Source organism: Symsagittifera roscoffensis, chromosome 10 (assembly GCF_963678635.1).
Source record: "Symsagittifera roscoffensis chromosome 10, txSymRosc1.1, whole genome shotgun sequence".
Taxonomy (NCBI): domain Eukaryota; kingdom Metazoa; phylum Xenacoelomorpha; order Acoela; family Convolutidae; genus Symsagittifera; species Symsagittifera roscoffensis.
Window position 1 is genome coordinate 32,822,323 of NC_087071.1, and position 24,216 is coordinate 32,846,538.

The window sequence follows — 24,216 nt, forward strand, 5'->3', positions numbered from 1 at the left end:
ACTTTTCGAAAAAATTTGACCAAAATTTTTTTGGCGCGCTCTTATTTGGCGTTTTTTGCGCGCTCTCTCAAAACTGCTATACATTGGCGCAAAGATGCTTTTAGAAAAATTTTAGAATGAACTGGCCAAAAGCTGTTTTTGAAGAAAGTGAGCAAATATTTGTGTTCGGAGGTTTTTTTCTCCAGACCAGTTTTTCAAATTTTGGCGAAATTTTTTTAATAATATCTAAAACGTATCGCTGCTCTGAGCCTTAATCTAAAAAACACAATTCACCTATGACTATCCTTCGTAGAAATTGAGGAGTTTAAAATTAACGATTTGACCATTTTGGACAATTAATGCGCCATATATTTTGTGCTAATAACGCGTAAGCTGCAATTTAATCCAGTTTAGTAAGCGTTTCAATTTAAATAGAGACTTTTTATTTGGTCAATTATTACTTTGCGATAGCGTAAAATATATTTTTAATTTTGTACATGCATAACGTGTGAGGTGTTAGAAAAAAGAAACAAAAATTACAAAAGTTATATGATTTTTTGTTAATGACAAATTCATTAAATTTTCAAAATGAACACTACTCTTTAGAACTTAAAATGCACTCAGGATTTTCAGGGCTCTACCCTGATGTTTGCAGTCTTCAGTTTTCAAATCAAGTTTTCTATGCGATTTAACAACAGAAGTTGGGATGCAGGCTTTTCTGTTCCGAAATTTCAGAGATTAAAAAAGATTAAATAGTTTGGTCAAACTCACATGCAGACACATATAAACACAATTAAACTCTCACGCAAAAAAATAAACACACGCGCCTTTCCTTGCATTTAATTATAAACACATATAAAACAAAACCTATAATTTTGAGTTTTAGAAAAAAAATGTTTTGATTGAAGCTAACAGCCACAAAAGGGTAAAAAGGCTGATAGTATCAGGGAAAAACCCTGAATGTTCCAACTGCCCAATAATTGGTTTCGAATAGTTCTTGGTAAATGAAATATCAAAAAATATGATTTTTAGACTCACAATATCAAGTTTCAATTAATAAAGTTTGGGTTGTGTATGAAATTAGAAAGAACAATGCATTGAAAAAACCAGAACGATTTTGGGGTGCTTTTTTAGTCAGACTGGTTTCACGGCTATGGTAACATCGGGTACGTATAAGGGTGAACATAAATCTTCTGTGAACATGGAGCTCCACGGATCGATTCCCCGTAAGGAAAATTTGAGCTTATATATCACTCACGTTCTTCGAACAAAAAGAAAAATTTATCACTCGCTATCCAGATAAAAAATTTGTTGCTGGATTCCAGAACAACAAAAAATTTATCTGTTTTTTTATTAGGCATCGATTGTTTCTGAATTCCAGCCGCAATATTTTCTAAAGTATAAAAAGTATATAATGTGTCAGTGGAGTTCGGATTGTGTGCTCCAAAAACCGAGCTTGAATCTGTAGTGCTATACAATCACTAAATTGTTCGCTGGTTTGAGCGGAAGAAAACTCTAAACGCCTCAAAAGAATTTCAAAGGGTGATTAGAAAGTAAGCTTGCTGAATCGAATGGTATTACAGTAACTTAATCTGTAACTTTTCTATATGAAAAAAAACTACAAAAGAACACCAGAATTTTCTCGCACAAAATAAATCCATTTTCAAGGAGTAATTTCATAAACACCACTTTCTTTTTTAAATGAGTTCAGATATGATTAGATTTTGATAACTGTCTTTCATTTAGATTTAAATAGAACTAGCATTTGAAAGCTCAGCTCATTTTTATCTCAAAAATGTCACTTTGGGAGCGTCCCCCGGGAGTTTATTGGTTAACGTGAATCTATAGAGTAAAAGCAAGTCGTCGAGTCTTCATACAATGTTCTTGACGAAAAAAAGCATGAAAATTGGACACTAGTATAAAATTGTACGACTAGCGTTTTTGTCATTCCTGGTTATATAAACCTAAATAGACTTCCATATAAACCTAAAAATTTGGCTGCTTGATAAAGAACTGTGAGAATAAAAGTTGGGACCAATTTTGACAAATTTTACGCTTCTTAAATGACAATTTTTGCGGAATTTAGAAAATCAAAATCTTAAAAAAATATTTTCTCACATCAAGCTTAAAAGTCATCAAAAGTCGTAAAAAAAATTATGACTTTGTAGTAGTGAGAACATGGTTGAAAGATGCCCGAGGGGAAAAAAAGCCCGGCCTGAGGGCACAAAGTGCTCGAGTGCGGCTCTTTTGCCCGAGGCCATCTTCAACTATGTTCTAACTGTTGAAGAGTATGTTTTTGCTCTTTTTGAGGAAAAGATGCCGCTAAATTGCGAAAGAGCCCGGAAAATTGCGCGAAACTATGCAAATGATTTCTTTTTTCATTCATGCGTTCTAATATTTCATTTTTCATTCATGCAAAAACATACTCTTCTAAGCTTGAGGTCAAAATATCAAGCTCATAATTTCGATATCTGATTCTGGTTGCCAATGATAAGCTTTTAAGCATGCATGTTCTTTACTTTGCTTTCACAATATTTTGAAATGAAATTTGAACTTACAGGATTTGGATTGTGAAGATAAACATAACTAGGCACCCAGTTTTCGCACCCATGAAATGAGTACTCATTGGACGTCGAACTTGAGTCGAAAAAAGTTTTACTTCGTGGAATTTTTGCCATCTGGATGCTCATTGATAAATTTATATTTTTTTATTTTTGATGTTTTTTAGTATGTATGTTGAACAGATAATGTTTAATCCTCTTTGGCTTTTTGGGTGCGATTTCTCAAAGGTTGGATTTCTTTAGATATAGTATGGGCTAAATTCCTTCAAAGAAGGCTTTCTTCTATTTATAACCTGCGGCGAAATATTTTTGTTCTAGTTATCATAACAAATTCTTTCTGCCGGGTTCAAAATCTGATAGATTATCACCCGCGGTGTTCAATAGGCAAGCGAAAAACAAAAAAAGGCAAGGAAAAATTGCAACGATAGCGTTCAAAAATAATTGACCTTCTTTTGGCCACAATGTGATCAAAAATGTCAAAACTCATTTCACGACTTGATATAATGGTCAAAGGTCAGTTCAGCTGCTTTCATCTGATGAATAATTTTGACACGTTGTTAGATCATTACTTGGTATCTCCAAGGATAATCACAAAAAAGCTACTGTAAAACAAGGCGAAGAATTGTGAAACTATTGTGATTACCTCATTAAAAAGAAATTCTAAAGAAAACCTTTTATAAAATGAACCTTTTTTAATAAAAACCTTTTACAAACATTATTCGGAATTCAGTTATTAAAATAGTTTGGTTTAAAAAACGTATCCAGTATCGTGGTTTTAAAAACAAATCATTTAAAATTTCATTTTTACTCATAAACTCAAAAAAGCATATTCCTCAAAGAACATCATTTTTATTAACAGCATCCATAAATAAGTTCATTACCTAATTGTAAGTGTAATTTTTAGTAAAATTTTAAAACAGAATAGTTTGAACATTATTATTACATGTGAATTTGAATTTTCATTGTTTCAGCTTTTTGGACTATTTACTAGATATTTGCTATCATTTTGCAATAATTTTTATCAGAATATTGTATTCGTTTTTTTTTTAATTGATTCCTTTTTTTCCGGCACAAATAGCAATATGAAAGTTCTCAGCCGATAAATTTTGGTAAAAAACTGAGGAAAAAAATATATATCAATTATGTTCAACTATCAATTATGTGAAGCAGCGATTTACAAACCAACATTTTAACGACAGCGAAACAGTTATTTTGAAAGATTTATTAACGCTTCCTCCCTCCCTCAGGGATTCGACCCCCTGCCGACCCAAAGGGTCTCTCCTTTGTACTATTTTCCGATATCCATTTTTGGAGATGGACCCTTAAAATTGTCTAAAGGCGCCTTCGGCGGCGCCAATCTATACTCATTTTGAAGAGGGAGCGCGCACCAAAAAACGCAACTTTTTGGTCAACATTTTCTAAGAAGTGCCTAAAAACGCTTTTTTTGGCCTATTTTTTCAAAATTTTCTCCGCCCTATTTTTAGCCTATTTTTTCAAAATTTTCCATCGACCCCCCCCCCCCCCCCTCGAGAAAATCCTAGATCCGACCCTGAAGTCTGCTTTTGAAACTTTTTACTTTGGTTTTGAAAATAAACGTTTAATCCCTTTTTTGTCTAGTTTTTATTTCATTTAGTATGAAAACATATGAGTCAAACATCGTGGAAGAGGGAGTGGGGTAAATCATGATTCTTTCAAACTTTTCAAATTTTTTTTCCGTTTTTCAAAATTTGTCTAATAAAAAACTTCAAAGTAAATAACAAGCAGGACCTGAAACTCCGAGCTTTTTCAGTTTGTTAAAAAGTATAACTTTAAGCTAACCTTAAGATTTCGAAAGTTTGAGAGGAGAAATGTTTTCTTTTTCAGGACTGGGCACTATCTCAGGTAAACAAACGATAATTGTGTCAACTGATAACTTAAGTAGATATTTCTTTTGTTATGGCAAGTTGGAAAGTTTTTCATAAGATTTCAGAAAAATTAAAAATTTGTTGATGGTCTTTTTTTCACAGTTTCGCACCTTTTTACGTATTTGTGGCACAACGCGTCTTGAAAATTTCCAGAAATGACTGCAGCGTCATGTTCCATTGAAATTTAACTATTGAAAAAGTTATTTGTTAATTAAACATTTAGCATATTTATAGTGCCTGCTACTTTATCAAAGCAAGTTGGCCGCTGTTTTTTTTGCCTCTGCTCATTTTACTTTTTCGTCAAATTATAAAAAAAAAATTTTATTCTAGTTTTTTTTCTATCTACAGGTTGCCCAAGTCAGTTCACTGCTTTGCAGTTAACAGAAATAGCCATTTTTTCTAAATTAATTTTAAAAAATAAAGAGTGCATCTTTCAAAAAATGAACTTTCAATAGGTTTCAGTAGTTGTGAAACGTCATACGTACTTTTTCCTTTGTTCCTCCGAGCTTGAAATTAGAAATTGGATTACGGAAATGATGTGAACTTGTTTCTAACATGCAGCATTTTACATGCAGCGTCAAACAATTTTAAGCAAAGCCCTGAATGTTCCGACAGCCCCTTAATTTATATCGAATAGTTTTTTGAAGAAAAAAACTGAAAACCTACAAATTTTGGACAATATCAAAGAGTGAAATTTCGATTTATAATTCGCCTTACGCTCTCAGCATCATGAATCAATTCTTCAAAGCGCTCATAATTTAGTCCAGTACATATGGCAATTTTCAAACCCCCAGAACTTTACAAAAAAATAAACAGAAGTAAAATATGTTTTTATATTTGAACTCAGAAAGTCGATATCTTCAATGTCAAAATCTTCAAACTGCGAGCCCACCGGCGACCTTAAATCTACATTTAGGTTTGCTGCTTCTTAATCATGCTGTTGGAGAAATCAACAGTGAGATTCCTGCTAAAATACATTTTATAGTTAAAGTTTTCGCCTAATCGTTTTCCCTTATATATTTTTGCCTTAGTATACGACCCCATAGAAGATGTTCTCTTGTTTCTTTGGAGTTCAAAAGTGATTTATTTTCATTAAAAAGATTACCCTAAAAATAGTTGATGTTTATTTTTTTTACAACGATGACTTTTTAAATTTATTGTAACATTTATACACTTTTATAAAATGGCGCAACCAGGGCATGACTTTAGGAAAAAAAAATTGGAAACAATGTCAATGTTATGAATTGATATCAACATGAAAAAAAATTGACGAAAATCAGCTTTTTCGGTTTTAATTGAAAAGAATTCAAAAATTAATGAATAATTAATTACAAAACAAACAACAGAATTTTAGCAATTATACACGCAATATTGTACAGAGCAACGTCCTGAAAAAAATACGTTGCTGAAAAGTGTAAGCTTAGGGAGAGTTCAATAAACATAATTCGGGTTCCGGTCATCACAACAAAATGAATGATATTGTAAGTTTTTTCTAAAAAATTTAAATTGAAACAGCTAAGTGTATGCGAAACGTCACAAAATGTCAATAAAAACTAAAAACTTAAAATTAATTGCCTTGGTCCACTAAAACAAAGGATTTTAATAGTTATTGGCAACTAAAAAACATTTGCTCATTTGCGTCAGTGTGAAATAAAAATTGAAGGGAAGAAAACGAAATAATGAAACAAAAGTTGGTAAATTGGTTTAATTGGAATTGAACGAAGATGCAATATAGTTTTTTGACAAAGCTTATATGTATAGTTTCTCCCACAAAACTCAATTATGATGCCAACAGATGGTTGAATTATGTTGACATCAATTTTAAATTGATTAACAATGAACAAATTTAAATGTTACTTTTTTTCTGTGAAATAATAAACAGCCGACATGCAAAAGCTTCTAAGGGTATTTAATTTTTGGAGTTATCAATAAAGAATCAAAAAGTCAACGTGAGCACCAGAAATTTAAAAAAATGCGTCAATCATTGAAACGGTTAAAAAGTTATTTTAATGGTTTAAAAATTAAGAAAATGGTACAAGTCACTGTATTTGACATTCTTCTTTTTTCAATCAGATAGTGTATATCGGCTGTTCTTTTTTCAATACATTGTGTATACTTAATAGAAGAATAAGTAAGCTTTCCCAGCTCTCTGCAAGTTAATTTGCAGAATTTAATAAAGTTTGAAAGCGAAATATGGTAAGTTAATTAATTTTGACAGTTATAGACAGATTTTTTTTCCAGCATCAGAGGCGAAGGATTTCTTAAAATGATTTGGTTTTTCTAAACAAGCTGAAAAAATGAAGCCGTTTGTTAAAATGTTCCGTTTTTTCTATAATTCCCCGTCAGAAGCGGTTAGAATAAAAAGATGGTAGCTAAGGTCACAAATGCATCTATAAAATAACGAGAGTATTTTATTTTTAATAACCAGAATTGGTTTAAGATGTTGATTGTTCTTGACATGGTTGGTCAGGTTGTAAACAATGAGCTCCAAAATACATCTCAGAACGCTACCAAATATACACTACTGCTTTTATTTTTTTTAAAAAAAACCGTTTTTATAAGAGATTAGATTTTTTATGGGTGGCGACAATTTAAATAGAGTGATTTCTTTTCTCCCGGCTGTGTGGCAACTAAATCAAACACATGTTGCTTATAAAAATTATCAATCTTGTCTAACAAGAGTTTTTTTATTCAGCTGAAAAGGAATAAAATTTTCAGTCTTTTGCTTTTATCGAAAAGCCTAAAGCCTTGAATGGAAAACGAAACAGATGGAATAAACAAAAGTACCCCGAAGCTCTGCTAGTAGCACAGAAAGTTGCAAACTTAGAAGGAGTTAATTTTGCAAAAGTATTTTTTTTTCACTTTCCATTTTGTCTGTTTTTTTTTGTCGTTTGGTTGGTGAAGAATCGGCCGTGTTGTAACCCATTTGACAATTATTTGTGATTTTGGTGTCTGAGAGCGCAATCGAATAAAAGCCGGTCGAAAAAAAACATAAGTTGCTTAATTTATCAGTAGAACAGATGTCCCGACCACACTAATTTAAAAAACAAACAAAGATAGCCAGTTACTGTGACCAGAATGTTTCGACCCAGAATGTTTCGATTAAAAAGTTGAAGACCAGTTGAACTGTCATCGGTTAGAGAAAATGTACAAAAAAACTTCAAAGATTCTCAAAAAACTTTTAATTAAACTTTATTGTGTTCGTCAAAAGAATATAAATTTTCACCAAATACTTATCAAAGTGTTATAGCGCACCAATATTTTTGAACTTTCTCAAAAAAACTGCTTCTCGAAATTGTAAATGAAACTTATATTAAAAAGGCAGCTGAAATCATCAATTTTGTTTTGCCGTTATATTTGCGTAAATAATTGCAAATATAGGAAAAAAACTAACCCGAAACGAAATTTACCAAAAGAACTACCCCAAAAAAGTCTTTAATTTTTCCAACATAAATCCCATTATTTCTCTCATTTCAAAGTTCATCATTCAAACTAAAAAAACTTCGAAATCTGATAATAAACAATTTTTTTTGAATGACATGCAAAAATTGCAGATGGTTATTGACTACAAAAGCTTAGCAACACAGGCTTCACAAATAAAAAGTTTTAGATGCTTCATTTTCCAATTCACCGTTGTTAAAAGTATGTACGTAAATCACAGTCTCTTTCAGAGGTCAATAAAAACCAAAAATTGCATCGAGTGATAGTCCGGCAGGTTATCTTCTACACTGGGGTGTTATTGCAGCATATCTCGATATAGAAATAATGAATGAAGCCAAAAAGAACTACATCTTGTCAGATACCCGCAAGGTTAAAAAACTAAAACACTTATAGTTTCATTTTAGTACACTTCTGTTGGATCACACATTTTTTGACCTAGCTACCTTGGAGTTTGGCAGTCGATGATCTTGTCTAGGATTTAGAAGATTATACACTACTGGGTGTTTGGCTTCTCGCTTAAGTTCTCGAGGTTCACCCAGCCAGCGACAGAACAGTCAGATCGGTGACACTCCAGACTTCTCATGGTAAAAAGGTACGACTAGTACAAAAACTGTCCAGATTCTTCCCCAAAGAATGATTTTCATTGGCTTCATTTACCTTTCTGTACTCTCAACAAGTCCTTATATTCTTTTACCAATTTTTGCAAAGACTTTACTAGTGATTCGTCTTCCTTGATTGCTAGGTCAAATTTTATCGATCAGCAGCTTTTCCAACCATGTTTACCACGTTTTTTTTTCATTACCACGACCAAATTAACTTTTGATTAATTGCTACACTCGCAAATGGGCCCGGACTATGAAACAGCCATGATTAATGTTACCTTGAATTTAAGTTTACTTTTAAAATGGAAGACCTTTACATTCGAGAACTAGATTTAACAGTTTATATGTTGATGGAAATTTACGCGGTTTGCCCACATTTTGACAATGTGACTTCCATCAAAACACAACGCAAAACTGAGCACTGGAGCATGAAGGTCAACGATACTTTTATTTACAACTTTAGGGTAAAAGATTGTTAAGAAAATAACCTCATCAGAATTAAGAATTTACTTAAATGTCAAGTTTGAAAAGAGGTTTTAGACCTTGAGATTTAATTCTATTTCTTTTCCTTCGTTTTCGGTGAGCTCTACATTGACCAGAAAACACAAAAAAGGAGACCAAAAGTGTTTGAAAAATAATAAATTCAAGTACAAAGAAAGAAGGGTTGAAGACGAAATAAAATTCGCTTTGTAAATTTTTGAAACTAAGTTAACCATGCAAATATTCAAAGAAGTTTTAGTTTGGCTCCTAAGGAATCGACCTGGAAGAAGGAGTCATCTCGACTGACGGTTCTTTTTGTTCAAATTAGTTGAACAATTATTTTGCTTAAAAAATTTCACATTGTTTTTCTGCCCTCCACTCCAGTGCATGAAAGCTTTCAAAAATTTTGATTTCTTTCCACATTTAAATTTATGAAAGTTTACCGAAATCTTTTTTTGAAAATCTTTTCAAAAAAATTTCATCTCCAAAATTATGTTTTTCGGTTAAATCCTGTGATATAGAAACAGCAGTACCTTTTAAGCTTACCTTCAGAATGATTACAGCAAAACATTTACATTTAAAGGTCAGAAAGTACTTATTGAAAATTGCAATCAACATTGTAATTTTTTCTGCAACTATTTTCCTTGTCCCTTTCCTTTTCCATTCCATTAGTTTTTATTTTCTTGTTCTTTTTCCGGCTTTCTTCTTTTTACGGTAAGAACTCTCGGTGTTTGTGTTGGGGGGCTGTTGTTTCTTACGTTAGGACAAGAGTTTGTGTTGGAGCTCAGTCTGTTTTCCCTAGACTCCCGGCGACGTGTTTTTAGGGCTTTGTTCTTGCGTTTTCAAGAACGCCTTTAATTTAAACTGACCCAAGTGTTTGGGTTGGTTCCGCTTTCGTTGTAGCTACCCGTGGGTGAGCAAGGGCCAATTTTTGAAAACCTTTCTAGCTCTCTAATTGAAACAGCTCTTGTAAATTTGGTAACCTCTGGCCCTAATTTGCTGGCCCTAAACTACAAACGTATGTTCATCAATTTCTCGCGATAGCTACGGCTTTTTGTATTTCAAACTTCAGATTGACTTAAAAAAATACCCTTTGTGTTGAAAATGTGTTTGTTTTAAATTTCACCCAAATTTCAGCTTTACGCTGTACTTTTAACTTCAACTTAATATAAGAACGTGTCTGTTTTAAATCATGCTTCATTTTAGCGTTCGCCAAGGTTTTACGAAACTTCAACTTGAAAGCGCCTTTCAAGGTATAAGAGGGATAGTAAGGCTTGACACTGCTACTAAACTATGGTATCTATCTACCTCATCATCCGGTGACAAATGAAAACAAACCGGGCAAAGTTCGCCGCGTATCTAATGCGTCTAGTGTTTTTCTTGGCCAGTCCTTGAATTCAAACTTTGTCACCGGGCCTGATCTTTTGATCAACCTTACTGGTATAATACTCCGTTTCAGGGAAAACATCGTCATTGCGCAATTGACACTGATAAATACCTCATGTCAGAAAAAAATATTGAAAGAAATATTGAAAAATATGGACGATTTGTATATATCGGCATCTAAGCCAGATGAAGCTTATCTGATAAAGTCTGATATTCAAAGTGGAACTGAAACATTCATTTAGTGCAAAAATTGACTGCTTTGGCGCTACTCATGAACCCGGAGAACTGCAAAGCGCAGCAGCAACGTGCTCTTGGACTTCGAACGGATCCAATTACAAACACTTACATACTTGATAAGAAATTTTTTCAAAGTGTCAGCCCGAAAAAGAAACCAACCAACGGATTCTTTTGAAAATTGTGCTTTCAATCTTTGACCCTCTTGTTTTTGTAGCATCTCCAAACATTCGATTGAGAAAAATACTTCAGTCAGTTTGTAGCCAAGGCCGCAAATGGGACAAAATAATCGAACCCTCGCCAATTGCAGATTTCATTGAATGGAAAAACTAAATGCAAACTTTTGAAACACTTCACGTGCCTCGAAACTTAATCACAGGAATAGTAAAAATATCTATAAATCTAGGAAAACCTACAAAGATAACACCTTGTCGGTCAAATTTTTGATGGGTAAAGCCAGAGTCGCACCAATAAAGCGAATGCGGATAACTAACTTGAAGCTGCAAGCAGCTGTCTACGGCGCGCAAATGGCTCAGTTCATCATTGAAGAGTCAGATCACAACAATTGCAATCATAAATTTTGGTCAGACAGCACTACTGTTCTGTACTGATTTGAGAACGCCTCAAAATCGACACAAAATCTTCGTTGCAAACCGATTAACTAAATTTTTTGATATCTTCAACCCTCGAGATTGGAAATACGTTCCAACAAAAAAGAATCCGGCCGATGACAGCGCTCGTGGTTATACCGTTGATCAAATGACAATTCGTTTGCGCTGGTTGCAGGAACCACAATTTCTTTAAAAGGAACAATCTCATTAGCCACAACAAGACCTGTTTCAACTAAATCAAACCACTGTTCATATGATGCCGGCTAGTAGTTCTACTGTGCAAGTAAGTCACACGCTCAAACCGTTCGATTATAACAAGTGGAACAGGCTCATTTGCTCAGTTGCTTACTGCTTCTTGGCCGTCGACAATTTTAAGAACCGAAGTTCTGATCTAAAACTGTCCAATCAAGCAAATGACCTTGAAATTGTTACTTACTTGAAAATGTTCTGACAAAAATCTGACTCCTCGGTAGAATACGCCGATTTAAAGAAGAATAGTCATGTTCCTTCGAACTTTTTGTAGACTTCGAACATCAAGTAGACTTCGAACTTTGTGCCCTTACATTGACCATTACGACTGTGTTTGCGCTCGAGGTCGTTTGTCCAAAGCACCAATCTTGGTTAGCTCTAGATAGCCCATCTTTCCGAATGGATCAAACCACATCGTCAAATTGCTCGTAAAAAACGCCCATATAGTGAGCAGTCTTTGTGTAAATGAACAAACGCGTAGTATTCTCATGAAAAACTACTGGTTTCTTCGTTGCCGTCTAACTAAAAGACAGAGCATATGAAACTGCCTATCTTGTTGTACAATGTTGCAGGAAGTTTCAGCACCCCAAATGGCAGAAATATCGACTACGGACCGCAAATAATTTTCTGTTTTACCTTACTGGACTGGACTTTATAGGACTTATTTCGATTTACGATAACAACAATCAATAATCGAGATATACACTTCTCTTCACCTCTTTGGTTGTACGCGCGGTGCAGTTAGAAGTATCACCTGATTTAACTACTGATAGCGCAATTCATTGCATAAGACGTTTCATTTGTTGGCGGGAAAACCGAAAAATTCATTTCGGACAACGAATCTTCTTTTGTCAGTGCAAACAAAGTTCTGAAGAGCTCAGTAATCGACTTAGCTCAAAGTTCTGAGATCAAAGACAAACTATCGCTTAAGGAATAGAATCGCTTTAGATATAGAATGTTTTTTCAACCCGCCAGCCGCGCTTAATTTTGGTGGCAGCTGGGAGCGACTAAAATTTTAAAAATGTCTCTCTATTTAAATATCGATTCGATAACACGCTGAACACTTTCGAAATCGAAGCCAGCATGAACTTGCGTCATTTAACTAAATTTCCTGCGGAAATAACTGACCCGCTCAATCCGAATCTTTTCCTTGTCTGTAGGCCATGAACTGTAGGCTATGCAGACTATGCCAGGAGTACCATGGCAGACTATGCCAGGAGTACTTCATGAATTGAAGTACTCCTGGCATAGTCTGCCATTGTGGATGCCTTCCGGTCACAAGACCTCGACGGCAGATGTGGGGAGCAATCCCTCCAATTTCCACAGCCCAAGTGTACCCAGCAGAGGAATGGTGTTTTTGCCATGGTGTCCAGAGTACGCCGCTGACCTGCGACCTGCGGACATAACTGACACATTGCCGCTCAATCCGAATCACTTCCTTGTCTGTAGGCCTTCAATTATTGTACTCCTGGTATATTTCTGCAGAAGTCAGTCACCCTACCCAAATCGTAGAAAAACGTGACGCTTCTCGCTCAACAGTTTTTGAATCATTTTTTTAGAGAGTATCGTCCAGAAAGGCAAACTGGGACTAAGTGGAACATGGTCTCCGACAACTTGGCAGTCGATGATCTTGTATGGGTTATCTTGTATGGGCTATCGCTAAAGTTTTTGAGGTTCACCCATCCAGCGACAGAACAGTCAGATCGGTGACACTCCAGACTCCTGATGGTAAAAAGGTTTGACCAGTCTATAAACCCTCCAGATTCTTCCCCAAAGAATGATTTTCATTGGCTTTATTCACCTTTTTGTACTCTCAACAAGTCCTTATTTTCTTTAACCAATCATTGCAAAAACTTTGCTAGTCATTTCACTGCCTTGATTGTTTAGTCCAAGTTTTATCACTCAGCAGCTTTTCCAACCATCTTTACCGCGTTGTTTTCTTTACCTTGAACACATTTAACTTTTCCTTATTTGCTACGTTCGCAAATGGGTCCGGACTATGTCAAGACGCTTACCTTCGAGAACTAGATTTGAGAGTTTATATATTGATGGAAAACTACGCAGCTTGCCTACATTTTGACAATGTGACTTCCATCAAAACACAATGGAAAACTGAATACTGGAGCATGGAGATCAACTATACTTTTCGCTTACAATTTTCAGTTAAAATCATGATAAGAAATTAACCTCATCAGAGTTAAGCAATTACTTAAATGCCATATTTTGAAACAAGTTTTAGGCATCCATAACTAACTCTAACTCTTTTCCATTTTTTTGGTGAGCCCTACTTTGACCAGACAACACGAAAAGAAACAATAAAAGAATTTGAAAAATAGTACATTGAAGTAAAAAGAAAAAAGGATATAAGAGGAAATAAAATCCGTTTTATTTAAATTATTAAAATTATCTAATGTAACCATGCAAATAGACCTAGAAGTAACAGAACTATACGCAGTGGCGTACCGTGAAAAATTTCTCTAATTATGGCCAACTCAAGAGTAAAAAAGAGTAACAAATCTTTGGAACATGATTATTTCTCGTGTCTGATTGTCACTGCGCTCTCCTTTCTCGCTCAATGTCTTTTTATCATTTTCTCTCTTAGAGGTCAAGGTGATTATTTTTCGGTATTTATTAGTTAAGTTCATGTCAAATGGAATAATTGAGGCGATATTATCCGGAGTCAGAATTTTGGCTAGCAAAATAGTTTTCTGAACAACGTTACGTCCTTCAAAAATTGTTCACCCATTTTTGTTCCAAACTAGAGATCATCGATTCGCGCTCTTTCCGCCGTATTTTGTGTGACCTTTTGATTCAAGTTTTCATCCTATTGTATTGGAGTTTCAGTCGCCTGTTTGATCTTCCATTTCAATCGTTTAGCAGCCTTGATCTATTCACTCTTGTGTTCAATTGCAACAATCACCCCAAAAGTACATAACGACTGATAGTAATGTTAAACCCTATAACGATTGGCTAGGGCCGTACTTACTTTTAACCGTCTCACCAGAGCCAACGCAAATTGTTCTTCCTTAACAATGGGTCACCAAACTTGATAGTATTTAAAAGCTATCGGCCAAACCATGCAAAGTAGCTTAATGAAAATTGAATTAGTCAGCTCATTGCAGGGTCTCGTCCACGAGGGACTCATACCACGAGGTCACTCCTAAAAACGGGATTACAACACTATTACTATTTTACTGTCGTTTTGGTTCGTTCGAGAAAATCCGTCCCATCCATGAGAGATGGATCGACCCTTGCCTTCCACTCCCAGGTTCTCATATCCTGAAAAATTATTCTGATGTTATTAAATGGATATCAAGAACTGTCAAGAGAGCTAAAAGTGTTTTAAAAGAACAGTTCCGGAGTCGAACTCCGGACCTTGTCGGTTTCTCTAACTTCGCTGAAGAAGCTCTTTTATAAGCAGTAAGGGTTGTTTTTCTTGTTCTCGGCTTTCGAGATGTGTGAAATAGGCCCGGTAACAATTGTAACAGTACACTTTTTACTCTCCGGAGGGCTTTGTTTTTATTTTCCATCAACCGTAGTTTTCAGCGGTTTGCTATTTTCTTCGTCTGTTTAACGGCAACAAAAATAATCGCTCTGATTTTTGAGGATCCAGTTGTCCTGAAGCATCAGATTGCTACGTGTCATGTACGTCCAATTCGAAAAACAATTATTTCTGAACTTCTTCTTAAATCTCACTTCTCAGTTAATAACGTAAATTGAGAATCAAGACCATTATTGCTTAGTTTCACGTATTGTACAATTTTTTCGGATACAAACGAAAATCATTCCAATAGAATGGCACAATCATGTTTTTAGGAGCCACTGCGTTTTCAAATATAATTTTTTTTGGTATAAGATTATACTCAATTTTGGGACAGTTTATTGGCTGGTCATGAGTTTCTTCGCCAGAAGCGGATCGAGGATTATTTTGAGGGCGTGTAGATGGATTTTAAAAAAAATTACTTCTAAATTAAAAACTAAATGCGTTTTAAGAAAAATTTCAGCGCCTGTCAGCCAAAATTGGAAGTCCGAATAAAGTACCAAAAGAAGGGACTTTTTATGTGAGCAGTGGGTCGAATCCCTGAGTGGTGCTTAGGATAGTTTGCATCAAAGCCCATCTGTGATTGCTCTGAAAGTTTGCAATATCAGAACCATTCTAGTGTAAATGGGAACATTTTGCTCAACTAAATTGTCCAAATGTAGTTTTTGTAAAAGGTTTTTGATTTAAGTTGCAGAGGAATAATCCGAATAATCATTTTTTTTGCGTAATGAACAGTTCACCTTTGTTGCAGGCCCAAACAAGTTGCAGACCGAAGACATTAATGAGAGAAACGCTAAAAAAAATTACATTATTGTTTGAATGAAAACATACTTGTTTTTGTTTTTGATAAAATATAACTAACTGTCTTTGGGGAGAAAATAGTCAACAAACAATTCTTTTTAGGAAAAAATAAACTCAAAGGAAAAAGCCCTGTATCTTGGTGTGTTAGTGGACACATTTTTCATATTTTCAGCTGAAATGAGCAAATATTTAAGCAAAATGGTTGTTGCCAATTAGGTCAAAATACTGTGTGCGACTTATGTTACCATTAGAATAAATAGTTATTCTTTTTAGATCATTAGTTTTGTCAAATTTATCCATTTTTTAGCTCAGCATCATGTTTCTAATTCTACTCATGTATCAAATTAACAGATTAAACAGAAAACCTAACAATGGAATTAAAGTGTGCTATCTCTGCAGAAAATATGAACATGTACGTGATCTACTTTTCAAGTCTAAAGTTTTACCAGCCGAACTGTTCTAAATCCAAATAGCTTGACTATAATGGCTCTCTGGGATGATCAGAAATCTTTTGGCAATTTTTTTCTGTAGAGTGAGAAAACCTTCTCATCTAAATTTGTCTATTCATATAAATGACTACACTTACTTGAAAATATTCGGACAAAAATCTGACTTCTCTGTAGAATACGCTGATTTAAAGAAGAACAGTCAAGTTCCTTTGAACTTTGTGTAGACTTCGACCATCGAGTAGACTTCAAAATTTGTGCCCTTAAATTGACCATTACGACTGTGTTTGCGCTCGAGGTCGTTTGTCCAAAGCACCAATCTTGGTTAGCTCTAGATATCCCATCTTTCCGAATGGAACAAATCACATCGTCAAGTTGCTCGTAAAAAACCCCCACATAGTGAGCATCATTGTGTAAATGAACAAACTCGTAGTATTCTTATGGAAAACTACTGGTTTCTTCGTTGCCGTCTTACTAAAAGACAGAGCATACGAAACTGCCTATCTTGTCGTACAATGTTGCAAGATGTTTCAGCACCCCACATGGCAGAAATATCGACTACCGACCGCAAATAATTTTCTGTTTTACCTTACTGGACTGGACTTTATAGGACTTATTTCGATTTACGATAACAACAATCAATAATCGAGATATACACTTCTCTTCACCTCTTTGGTTGTACGCGCGGTGCAGTTAGAAATATCACCTGATTTGTCTACTGATAGCACAATTCATTGCATAGGACGTTTCATTTTGTCGGCGGGAAATCCGAAAAAATCATATCGGACAACGAATCTTCATTTGTCAGTGCAAACAAAGTTCTGAAGAGCTCAGTAAGCGACTTAGCTCAAAGTTCTGAGATCAAAGACAAACTATCTCTCATGGACATAGATATAGAATGTTTTTTCAACCCGCCAGCCGCGCTTAATTTTGGTGGCAATTGGGAGCGACTGAAATTTTCAAAATGTCTCTCTATATAAATATCGATTCGATAACACGCTGAACACTTGCGAAATCGAAGCCAGCATGAACTTGCGTCATTTAACTAAATTTCCTGCGGAAATAACTGACCCACTCAATCCGAATCTTTTCCTTGTCTGTAAGCCATGAATTGAAGTACTCCTGGCATACTATGCAGACTATGCCAGGAGTACCATGGCAGACTCTGCCAGGAGTACTTCATGAATTGAAGTACTCCTGGCATAGTCTGCCATTGTGGATGCCTTCCGGTCACAAGACCTCGGCGGCAGATGTGGGGAGCAATCCCTCCAAATTCCACAGCCCAAGTGTACCCACCGGAGGAATGGTGTTTTTGCCATGGTGTCCAGAGTACGCCGCTGATCTGCGACACCTTATAACTCAAGCGGGCGATATTGAGAAGAACCCAGGCCCCGACACCTGCCCACTTTGCAACAAGAGAGCCCAGTACGACTGCCGGAGATGTGGACACTGTCGGTTGTGGCATCATAGAAGATGCTTGAAGATGACGTGCGCCGAAATCAAGAGCTGGTCTACTTGGCGATAGCACTGTGGCTGCAGAGACCCCCTCAAGACAATAAACGCAACACTGCAAGGAGGACAGCACGCAGCGTGGCTCAGCGTAAACCTCTTCAGCAGCCTCCTCCCCAGGGCAAGGCAACTTCTATCCTGCAAGTCAACATTGATGGCTGGCGCGGCAAGAACACAGTCCTTAACAAGATCCTGGATGAGCTGAAACCCGAGGTAGTGGTGCTGCAAGAAACCAAACTGAAGAAGAAAACAGAAGTTCCGAAAGTGCCCAACTACACGGCCATCACAGACGAAAGAAAGGTCCACAGAACACAGGCGAGTAAGCTCCCCCAGGGCGACAGATCCACAACACGGTGACAGTCAAGAAGGTTCTCGGTTCCTTGACGACACCGCATCGAGCGGCCTTGGAGACACTCGGCGTCCGAGTTCAGTTCCAGAAAGGCGAATTGGACATCTGGAACATCTACAGGCCCCCCGCGCGCGACAATAGAGACGCCAGCCTTTACCTCGAATGCTAGACCCGACACCGAGAGCACTGTGATCTGCTCCGACGCCAACTGCCACGGTTTCTGGGACGACCTGCTGACTACGGACACCATCGGAGATGAGCTGGATGAGTGGCTCACCGACAGACACTTCACGACCCTGAACAAAGCACCAACTATAGAAGAGGAGCCGCCTCGTCGCCTGACGTCACCCTCCTGAAGACCAGCAGGGCTCACCTCGTCAACTGGAAGGTCCTTGACTCTATAGGCTCTGATCACCTGCCGCTACTGATTTCGACGGATCAGAAGACCCAAGAGAGACGTCCGTCGAAGAGACTGAACTACAAGAAGACAGACTGGGATGTCTACAAGCAGACTTGGAACCAGCTGTGCAGCATAGAGAGGCCCGAGCAGTCCCTTGACAAAGACTGCAAGCAGTTCACTGAGATTATTCTTCAAGCCGCCAAGAAGTCTAATCCCTCCTCCTCCGGGAAGGCCTCGAAGCCGTGGTGGAACGGGAAGTGTGCAGCGGCGAAGAGAGAGCGCAACCAGGAACTGAGAAAACTGAGGACGAGCAGGACGGAGGAAGCCATCAGCATCTACCAGCAGGCTCGCCTCGACCTGGAGAAGACAATCATCACCGAGAAAGGAGAGTCATGGAAGACCTTCGCTTCGGAGCTGACACCGTCCATCCCTTCCACGAAAGCGCGGAACACGATGAAGGCGATGGACGGCAGGAGCAGAAGCAACTTGACCGGTATTCCGATCATCGAAGACGGAAAAGAGAGGGCCACCGACCGCGAGAAAGCCGAGCCGACTGTGAAAGCGTACGCCAGGGTTAGCCGTCTGAAAGTGGAGAGAGTCCACGAGAAGGACGCCTACGACAAGGTCCGCAGAGCAGTTACGGTCATATCGATGAAGAAGATTTCACCATGGACGAGCTGATTAGTGTCACGAGCAACCTGAAGAAGAACGCCCCCGGATCAGACGAGATCCACCCGATGACCCTCAAGCACCTTCCCGCGGCAGGTAGAGAACGCCTTCTCGACATCCTGAACAGAAGTTGGAGAGAAGGAAGAGTGCCAGCGAACTGGAGAAGAGCCATCATCGTGTCGATCTTGAAGAAGAATAAGCCTCCCAACCAGGTGAAGAGCTACATACCCGTCTACTTGCTCTCAGTGACCTCCAAAGTCATTATGACGATGATCACGAAGAAATTGAAGAAATTGGCATGGGGTAACAATGTCATCCCTGAGCAGCAGTCCGGTTTCCAACCGAAGAGGAGCACCTTGGACGTCATCGCTAGCGTCACCCAGAGAGCGTTTGATGGGCTACAACACAGAAAGAGATTGCTTGTAGTTGGCATTGACTTCCGCGCCGCCTTCAACCGCGTCTGGCGGACGGGCCTCCTGAGAGACCTGGCTATGTACGGGTGTCCTCCCATGATCCATCGCTGGATCAGAGCCTGGCTTATGGATAGAAGATCAGCCGTCAGGTGGAACGAAAGCACCAGCTCCTACAAGGTCTTTCAACAAGGAGTCCCGCAAGCCTGAACCTCCCACTGCCTTGCCACTGCCTCTCTCCCCCCGATGACCCAAGCTGCTGCCCCACGAGACGACAGTTGACATCTTTGCCGACGACCTGACAGCCGTGACCCAGGACCAGAGCCCAGAGGTGGCGGCCGCGAAAATGCAACCTGCCCTGGAGTGCATAGGAAAATGGGCCGAAGAACACTACATGGAGATCAACCTTGACGCTGGCAAGACTGAAGCACTGGTTATCTCTCTGGACCCGCGCGAGACTGCGGGGAAGTCTCAACCTCTCCTGAAGATCTACGACAAGCAAGTCAACTACAGCAAGAACCCCGTGTCGCTGGGTACCACCCTCGACCCCCAGCTGAATTTCACAGAACACACGAAGCAAGCCAAGAAGAAGATGCAGAACAGAACGAAGATCCTCTCCTCTCTCAGTGGAAAAGACTGGGGCTTGACGGCCAAGGACCTCCGCCAACTTTACAACGGGTACGTCAGACCGAGCGGCACATACGGCGTTGGAGTTTTCTTTCCTTTTGTGAGCGATCCAAGCGCAGCGAGCATTTAATCAGCGAACTACGCAGCGGCGAGAATTAAAGTGGGCGCCCCAGCAGGTTCACCAGCCTTACAGACGAGAACTGAAGCAGGTCTACCGAGAATTCGTACCATCGCCGAAACAGGAGGAGCCAACCTGCTGTCGAAGATCGAGTGCCTGCCAGAAGGCCACCACTTGAAGCCCCTACTCACGCCTGTCTCCAGACCCCGACTGAAATCGAGAGGAGAAACTACTTTCAGACCCGACTGGAGATCGGTCAGCAAGAAGAGACTAGACAAGGCTCGCCCAGGACAATGCGTGAGACACAAGATCAGAGACGACACCATCGACATCGAAGACCAATTTTACTATGACAATATGGACCAAGAAAGCTTTCACGCCAGAGCAACAAAAGGCAAGAGACTCCCACAAGACGAAAACAGAACCTGTTAAGAAGAAATCACGCTACACCAGCTGAGTCTGAACAGAGCACCCTGGCTCCAACAGGTCGCATACCGCTTCGGGCGGGAAAATTCGGATATTTGCCCACACTGCGACGCAAACGAACTTGAGAGTGCCGAACATATGCTAGTCAGGTGCCAGAAATGAAGGCAACCTGTCGGTCTCGGCCCTCCAAGACAACCCCGACTGAATTATCCACTTCCTCCGGCGGATAGGGAGACTATAATCTCCCCCTGATCATCACAACACACACACACACACACTCCTGGCATATTTCAGCAGAAATCAGTCACTCTACCCAAATCGTAGAAAAAGTGACGCTTCTCATTCAATAGTTTGTGAATCATTTCCTAAGTGAGTATCATCCAGAAAGGCAAACTGGGACCAAGTGGAACACGGCCTCCGACAACTTGGCAATCGATGAAATTGTTTGGGTTTTAGAACATTTTTTACCACGGGTTCTTTGGCCTATCGCTTAAGTTTTTGAGGTTCACACAGCCAGCGATAGAACACTCAGATTGGTGACACTCCAGACTCCTCATGGTAAAAAGGTACAACCAGTCTATAAACTGTCCAGAGTCTTCCAAAAAGAATGATTTTCATTGGTTTCATTTATCTTTTTGTACTCTCAACAAGTCCTTATTTTAATTTAACTAATCATTGCAAAAACTTTGCTAGTCATCCCACTTTCTTGATTGTTTAGTCCAAAATTTATCAACCAGCAGCTTTTCCAACCATGTTAACCGCGTTGTTTTCCTTACCCTGAACATATTTAAATTTTTAATATTTGCTACATTCGCAAATGGGTCCGGACTATCTCAAGATGTTTACCTTCGAAAACTAGATTTGAGAGTTTATGTATTGATGGAAAATTAGGCAGTTTCCCTACATTTCGACATCGTGACTTCCATCAAAACACAACGGAAAACTGAGCACTGGAGCATGGAGGTCAACTATACTTTTCGTTTACAATTTTCAGGTAAAATATTGTTAAGAAATTAACCTCATCAGAATTAAGCAATTACTTAATTGTCATGTTCTAAAACAAGTTTTAGACATCGTTAACTAACTCTAACTCTTTTGGTGAGCCCTACTTTGACCAGACAACACGAAAAAGAAACAACAAAAGAGTTTGAAAAATAGTACATTGAAGTAAAAAGAAAAAAGAATTTAAGAGGAAAAAAAACCCTTTTTATATAAATTATTAAATTTATCTAATGTAACCATGCAAACAAACCTAGAAGGTACAGAACTATACACAGTGGCGTACCGTGAAAAATTTCTCTAATTAAGGCCAACTCAAGAGTAAAAAAGAGTAACAAATCTTTGGAACATGATTATTTCTCGTGTCTGATCGTCACTGCACTCTCTCTTTCTCGCTCAATCTCTTTTTATCATTTTCTCTCTTAGAATTCAAAGTAATTATAAAATATATCTCTCATACTTTCCCGAATATTTCACCAGTTATTGAAAAACTTTCCTGTTTTTTTTTCAGTTTTCGGTATTTATTAGTTAAGTTCGTGCCAAATGGAATAATTGAGGCGATATTATCCAGAGTCAGAATTTTGGCTAGCAAAATAGTTTTCTGAACAACGTTACGTCCTTCGAAAATTGTTCACCCATTTTTGTTCCAAACTAGAGATCTTCGATTCTCGCTCTTTCCGCCGTATTTTTTGTGACCTTTTGATTCAAGTTTTCATCCTATTTTATTGGAGATTTAGTCGCCTGCTTGATCTTCCAATTCCATCGTTTAGCATCCTTGATCTATTCACTCTTGTGTTCAATTGCAACATTCGCCCAGAAAGTACATAACGACTGATAGTAATGTTAAACCCTATAACGATTGGCTAGGGCCGTACTTACTTTTAACCGTCTCTACCAGAGCCAACGCAAATTGTTCTTCCTTAACAATGGGTCACCAAACTTGATAGTATTTAAAAGCTATCGGCCAAACCATGCAAAGTAGCTTAATGAAAATTGAATTAGTCAGCTCATTGCAGGGTCTCGTCCACGAGGGACTCATACCACGAGGTCACTCCTAAAAACGGGATTACAACACTATTACTATTTTACTGTCGTTTTGGTTCGTTCGAGAAAATCCGTCCTATCCATGAAAGATGGATCGACCCTTGCCTTCCACTTCCAGGTCCTCATATCCTGAAAAAGTTTTTTGATATTATTAAATGGATATCAGGAACTGTCAAGAGAGCTAAAAGTGTTTAAAAAGATCAGTTCCGGAGTCGAACTCCGGACCTTGTCGGTTTCTCTAACTTCGCTGAAGAAGCTCTTTTATAAGCAGTAAGGGTTGTTTTTCTTGTTCTCGGCTTTCAAGATGTGTGAAATAGGCCCGGTAACAATTGTAACAGTACAATTTTTACTCTCCGGAGGGCTCGTTTTTATTTGCCATCAACCGTAGTTTTCAGCGGTTTGCTATTTTCTTCGTCTGTTTAACGGCAACAAAAATTATCGCTCTGATTTTTGGGGTTTCAGTTGTCCTGAAGCATCAGGTTGCTACGTGCCTTGTACGTCCAATTCGAAAAAAAAATTAATTCTGAACTTCTTCTTAAATCTCACTTTTCAGTTAATAACAAAAACTGAGAATCAAGTCCATAATTGCTTATTTTCACGTATTGTACAATTTTTTTGGATACAAACGAAACTCATTTCAATAGAATGGCACAATCATAATTTTTTTTTGGTATAAGATTATACTCAAGTTTGGGACAGTTTATTGGCTGGTCATGAGTTTCTTCACCAGAAGCGGATCCAGAATTATTTTGAGGGCGTGTAGGTGGATTTAAAAAAAAACAAACTACTTGTCGTTTTTTTGTAGTCAAAATAGATTGTTTTTCCGCGTTCTTTGTGGTTTTTGTAAAAACAGGCCACAAACACGTTTCTTGGCCTTTTTAGAAAATTTACGAAAAAACAGAAAAAATTGGCATTTTTAGAAGAAAGTTTTGGCATTTGTTTGAGAAGGTTGGATGCGTTTTTTTGCGCACGCTTTCACTCAAAGTTAGTATAAATTGGCGCCAAATGCGTTTTTAGAAAAATTTCAGCGTCGGTCAGCCAAAATTGGAAGTCCGAACAAAGTACCAAAAGAAGGAACTTTATATATGGGCAGTGGGTCGAATCCCTGAGGGGTGCTTACGATAGTTTGAATCAACGCCCATCTGTGATTGCTTGGAAAGTTTGCAATATCAGAACCATTCTAGTGTAAATGGGAATATTGTGCTCGACTAAATTGTCCAAATGTAGTTTTTGTAAAAGGTTTTTAATTTAAGTTGCAGAGGATTAATCCGTTTGTTTTCAATAGCTAACTCATTTTATTTGCGACATGAATAGTTCACCTTTGTTGCTGGCCCAAACAAGTTGCGGACCTAAGACATCAATAAGAGAAACGCTAAAAAAATACATGATTGTTTGAATGAAAACAAATTTGTTTTTATTTTTGATAAAAT

At 37.9% G+C, this 24,216-nt stretch overlaps 3 protein-coding genes across 3 annotated transcripts in view; 2 read left to right on the forward strand and 1 right to left on the reverse strand.

Moving 5' to 3' along the window:
* The window catches only part of LOC134855150 (uncharacterized), a 120,238-nt gene extending 117,325 nt beyond the window's left edge, over nt 1–2,913 (reverse strand). The window contains exon 1 of the mRNA XM_063871564.1: nt 2,538–2,913. Within this exon, the coding sequence (XP_063727634.1) occupies nt 2,538–2,669 (132 nt within the window). The 5' untranslated portion in view covers nt 2,670–2,913. The remainder of the gene's footprint in view (nt 1–2,537) is intronic.
* Nucleotides 1–24,216, forward strand: part of LOC134855155 (peptidyl-prolyl cis-trans isomerase A-like) — a 442,729-nt gene that overhangs the window by 275,566 nt on the left and 142,947 nt on the right. The window lies entirely within an intron of this gene.
* Nucleotides 1–24,216, forward strand: part of LOC134855153 (arginine-hydroxylase NDUFAF5, mitochondrial-like) — a 117,467-nt gene that overhangs the window by 18,466 nt on the left and 74,785 nt on the right. The window lies entirely within an intron of this gene.